This window comes from Primulina eburnea, chromosome 2 (assembly GCF_022965805.1).
Source record: "Primulina eburnea isolate SZY01 chromosome 2, ASM2296580v1, whole genome shotgun sequence".
NCBI lineage: Eukaryota > Viridiplantae > Streptophyta > Magnoliopsida > Lamiales > Gesneriaceae > Primulina > Primulina eburnea.
Window position 1 is genome coordinate 416,672 of NC_133102.1, and position 5,894 is coordinate 422,565.

The 5,894-nt window shown below is 39.7% G+C and overlaps 1 protein-coding gene across 1 annotated transcript; it reads left to right on the forward strand.

Moving 5' to 3' along the window:
- The first annotated feature begins 4,900 nt into the window (after positions 1-4,900).
- On the forward strand, positions 4,901-5,431 carry LOC140823173 (uncharacterized). The gene has a single exon (XM_073184358.1). It carries the CDS (start codon positions 4,901-4,903, stop codon positions 5,429-5,431), a length of 531 nt encoding a protein of 176 aa, XP_073040459.1.
- The last annotated feature ends 463 nt before the right edge of the window (positions 5,432-5,894 follow it).

Here is a 5,894-nt window from a genome sequence, read left to right on the forward strand (position 1 = left end):
GCGATCATGCAATGTGTTTTGCACATGTTTGTGATCATCACGGTATATTTTGGTATCCCGCTTGTTGATCTTAACCACTGGATCACTTGAATACCCGCCACCTGACACTGGGAACCCCGAGTCGCTATATTTTTCTCCGAGATATGAGTGTTGGAGGTTTTGTTGATTTGTGGTAGGGAATCATGAATTTGATCAAAACTATGCGGGAGGAATATTCTGGATTTGACCATCGACAACAAACATAAGATGAGAGTTGGAAACTGTGAGAACCTGAAATTTCAGCAGTAGCAGCAGCTAGCAAATTTCAGCAGAAGCTAAAAAATTCCAGCAGAAGCTAATATTTCAGAAGCTTGTATTTTTCCAGCAGATTGGAATCCAGCAGCAGCAGCAACACGAAATTCCAGCAGAAGCTATTATTTCAGAAGCTGGTATTTTTCCAGCAGATTAGAATCCAGCAGCAGCAGCACAAAATTCCAGCAGACAGTTACTAATTCAGCCATGACTTGTAACTGAAGCATTTAACACAGAATAAAGATTGTTAATGACAGATTATGGCCATTAATTGGGAGGCTAACAGTCAGAATTTTGCCTATATATAACACTCTCAAACCTCTGAAATGGGTTGCACAAATCTTGAGACTATCACTTGAATTTTCGAGCTAAAAGAGTGCTGATTTTCTAGCAGCAAAATCCAGTAGCAAGAACAAGTAGATTTCAGACTTCAATCGAAACACTTTTAGCAAATTACTGTAAGTGGGCTTATGTATAAATATCTTGAAATCCGTTTGATGATTCCTGTTTTAAAGTAAAGTATTCCTGATTTCTGATATCTGATTTTGAAGTACTGAAACCTAGTGAACTAATGGTAGGAATATATATTCTGAACATTACTGATTACTGGCCTCACTCCTTAGAGGAGAGAACATATATGGGACTGATATCAGTTTAGCCATGAAATTCATTAACGTGCTCATTGCTTACTTGCTAAATTTCTGATTACTGATTTCTGAATACTGATTACTGACTACTGATTTCTGGATACTGATTCCTGTTTTGAAAGTAAAAGTTTCTGTATATTCTTGAATTACTGTTTCTGTATTAAAATGATTTTCGAAAATTGAGAGTTATTCCCGCCCCTGCTTACTGAGTGACAATCATATCACTCACCCACCAAACCCATCTCAGATAAGAGTACTAAAGAAATGTTAGAAGAAGAAGAGCAGATCCGGTTCTGGGGCTGGTGAAGAAGACTGTTGTTCTCAGTTTATGTTTATGTTTTCCGCTGCATCTGTCAAGAAGTTATTATATTTGGTTTTACATTTCCGCTGTAAAACATTTATTATTTGAGAGTTTGTATCAGATATTGAGATATTCCGTACTCACGAATAAAAGACTGGTTTCTGAATTTTGTACTTCTGAGGCTTATTGTTTTCGAATGAAAATTGGAGAGCAACGCCGGTGTCGACCAACCCCCGTCCCGAGGCGTGACAGAAACATATATATTTTGAGGTTATGAGAAATGGTCATGGCCATTCTTGAATACATCAGGCATTCAGATTTCAGACTAGGGTTGAAGATAAACGCTTAAGAAGAATATGGTGTCCATGTTAATAAAGTTAATTCCTTAAATAGTAGATTCTCTGTCGCCAGCCGAATCACAGTGTCAGGTTTACTTGGTACTAATTTTCCATACATGCCAAGAATTTGATTTATTTTTTTTTAAAAAAAATAAATCTTGATTTCTTGAAATGGCAAGAAAGTGATGAAATGTGTCGTTTGGAGATTTCGGCTTTCCATGAGTATCGTTCTTAATCATCTTGATTTATTCTAAAATTGTCACAATGAGAAAAAAAATTATTCCCACCTCATTAATCAGCCAAATTGATCGGATGACGACTTTTCAAAGTAATATTTCTAGTCAAAATATTCTTATGATGTATATTAAATTAGTTCAATATTTATATACTTTTATATAATGTGTAATATGTAGAATGTATTCAAGTTTTTATACATCTTGTAAGGAAATTACAAATTGGTCCACACTATGCACAAATTTTCATAAACCATGTACGAACCGACTGAATCTCTCTGGACCGAAGGCCAAGTCCAAACAAATTTGAAGTAATGATCCCCTTATATAAAAACACATGCATGATTATCGCACAGCTGAATATGAGGTTAATGACCATGAAATATTTTCAAAAATACTTCGTGTCACGCTCCGAGATCGAGGCGTTGGTGACATCCGTCATTATTTATCAATTTACATGAAAACAATCAAGCCTCGTAGCAAATAGACAAACACCAGTATTTTCATTGAATAATAATAAAGATGATCTAAAAATATGCCGCTTAATTATTAATAATTGAATAGTCTCGCAACAATCATGATTTTTAATTTTTTTATAGTATTTTCGATTAATATGTAAGCTATGATATTTTTATACAAAATTTTATAAACACAATCATAAATAATATTCTTTTCACATATATATTATCAATTCAAAAAAAATGTTACGTATTAATCAATTGATGTATTTATATAAATTTACAAACATGCATACAAACCCACATATATACACATGTAAGATTAAATGATTTAAATTTTAAATAAGTAAATTTATTTATCAAAATAAATATTGAAAAACTATTTCAAATTGAATATGTTATATATGCCAATTAATTATTGGTTCAAAGAAATTAATAAAAAACAATATGTTATAATTAAATACAAAATTATAAAATTCTATAAAAAAATTCACAAAAGTCTATAAAAATCTTGCAAAATAGGCCACATGAATCCACATAAATTTGTTTATAAATCTGTGAGATTCTGTAAAAGTAAATAAAAATCTATCATTTGAAAAAGTAATTAAAAGTCATCAAAACTCTGAATTGAATATACCCCACTGAATCGAAACCTGATTGCCGGAATAATCTCCGGCTCCGGGATGCCTATGATTAATTACTTATCCCGAGGATATTAATGTTGATATATAACCAAATTCTGTTATGCACTTACACACTATCCTGCTAGTGGAAGAAGGCCGGCCATGTGATATTCTGTTATAACTAAATTATGTACACACTATCCATATCCAAACGTACATGTATTGCCTATCGATACCCCATGGAAGAGCCCATTACCCCTAGCCCATCCCTATCTCAAATGGAAGACAGACCCATCAAGGGCCCGGTATTCTCTTATAAATACCAGGTTTGAGTGTTAATTAATTCATTCAATATATCGTTTTCAGCAGCACCCTTAGCTGCTCCCCCCAATATATCCTCAGTCTCTGACTTGAGCGTCGGAGGGGCTACGTCAGGAACCCTCCTGGCCCCTCATAACGATCTTATTTGTGATTTCAGGCTCATAGTAATTTCAAAACCTGCGTCTGGACTAGTGACACTTGCTGGAATTGGACCCTAAATTTCCCGTGAGTATCACTTGGCGCCGTCTGTGGGAACTTTGATTTGAGACGTAGAGATGGTAGGCAAGAGAGGGAGTAGAAGAGATACCTCAGCATCATCGCGTCCTCAGAGGGGACCCGAACAATCTCATGTTGAGACAAGACATGAACAACCGTATCTTGAGACGAGACATGAACAACCTCGTCAAGAGACAAGAGCCGAGCAGCCCCTTCACGAGACAAGGGTCGAGCAGACTCGCCCCAATGAGAACGTGGGGAACTTGAACCTAGAACAGTTGGGCCAATTTATCACCCAGACAGTGGATGAGGCCATGAAAAGGAACCAAGAATTTATGTTTGTCGATGAGCAGACCACTTGCCAGGAGCGAGAGGAAAATGTTGAGGGACATCAGAGCAGGATGGAAGAACCACAGCCCCTCCCAAGCGAAGGAAATGCGGAGATGGGAGAGATGTGGAAGGAAATACGGATGCTGAGGCAGCAGGTGGGAAGCCGAACACCGACCCCCAAGAGAGGAAGTCTTTTTTCACTGGCCATTCTGGAAGAAGGACTTCCCTCGAGTTTCCGACAACCAAATGTTGGAGAATAAGATGGACATACCGAACCAAAAGAGCATTTGGGGAGATTTGAGAATGTGGCTTTGTTTCATCAGTATACAAAGGGAGTGAAATGCCGGGTGTTCTTGGGCACGTTGGTGAGGTCAGCCCAGCAGTGGTTTAACACCTTGCGGCCTGACTCCATATGTTCTTTTGAGGACTTTTCGGTTGCTTTCTTGCATCGGTTCGCCAACAGTAAGAAACATCAGAAAAATTATTTGAGCATGTTCGTGATGAAACAACAAGAGAATGAAACTTTGAGAGAATTTTTCCAGCGTTTCAACAGTGCAGCGCTGGAAATATCAGCGGCTACCCCTGACATCATGTTAAGTGCCTTCACACAAGGACTGAGGGGAGGAGAGTTTTTCAAGTTGCCGGTCAAGAAGCCTCTGTTGAGCTATGATGATCTGTTGGCTCGAGCTGACAAATATGTAAACTTGGAAGATGCCCAACGGTATAGAAGGATGGAGAACCGGCCCGGAGGAAGTAGAGTTGAACGAGCGGAGAAAAGAGGAAGGAAGAGGGGTGCGGGGGAAAAAGAGGAGGACAAAACTAGAAGTAGATAACAATTCTCATCACATGTTCCTCTGGATAGGAGTCGGGACGAGGTGATGGATGTGAGGGAGCCCGCATGGAGGTGGGAGAAGTCACGAAGGGTTGAGTGCAGTGCTAGATTGCCTTCGCGGGACATACGAGAAGGATCCGCATCCGAGAGTCGACCGAGGTCTCGCCCGTCCGCTTGACGTGGTCAAGGCCCTCCATGGATAAATTAGGGAGTTGGGGAGCAGAGAGGGGAAGGTCGAGGTCAAGATTTGCTTCAGGTGCCCGTCGAACCGAGGGGGGGAACGAATGAGGATAACCACCCTACGAGAGGAATGATTCATATGATCTCGGGCGGTGCTACTGATAGAGACTCTGGGCGAGTCCGGAAAGCCCATGAGAGAAGGTTGGAGAACTTTGAGATATTTAGGGGTGTAGACTTACCACAAGACCCCATCATCAGCTTTGGGCCGGAAGACATCCGAGGCGTTGTGATTCCACATAATGATTCCTTAGTGGTGACGACCACCATTGCCAATTATGATGTGGGAATGATATTTATTGATAATGGAAGCTCCGTGAACGTCTTGTTCAAGAGCACGTTGGATCAAATAAAGGTGGAAGCATTTGAGTTTAAGCCGGTCTCTACCCCACTGTATGGGTTTGCAGGACACGCCATCCCGTATTTGGGTCAGATTGTGCTTCCCCTATCCTTGGGGACTGATCTTCGGCGGGAGACAAAAATGATAACGTTCACCGTGGTAGATACACTTTCAGCGTATAATGGAATTCTAGGACGGCCAGCCCTGAAGGATTTTAGAGCCGTAGCTTCCAATTATCATCAGAAGCTTAAGTTTCCTGTATGAAAAGGAGTTGGAGTCTTGTGCGGGGACCAAAAATTCGCACGTCGGTGTTATGAAAGGGTAGTGAGGGAGGAGGGAAAAGGAGCGCGTGTGGAGCTTAACATGATTAGGAAACGAAAAAGTGGGTAACTTTGTCTTGTGGAAGTACAAGAGGAGCAGAGATTAAAGTTGGAGAATGCACCGGGCAAGGCTCTAAAGAGGCTCGGGAACACTTACCACCTTAGAGAATATTAATTTTGACTTGAATTTTGATGTATTTCGTTTCTGAATTTGTCTTATGTTATCAGTTGAAATTTAATAAAGTTAAGTTCTTATATTAAGTTCGTGGATGTTGTTGTATTGTGAGGATGAAATGAATTAAATTTTCCTCCTAAGGCATCGCCTAGCAGAGTGGAGTAGAGACAAAATTTATTTCCTGCTAAGGCATCGCCTAGCAGAGAAGCAGAGTTTGGGAGGAGAAAAATTT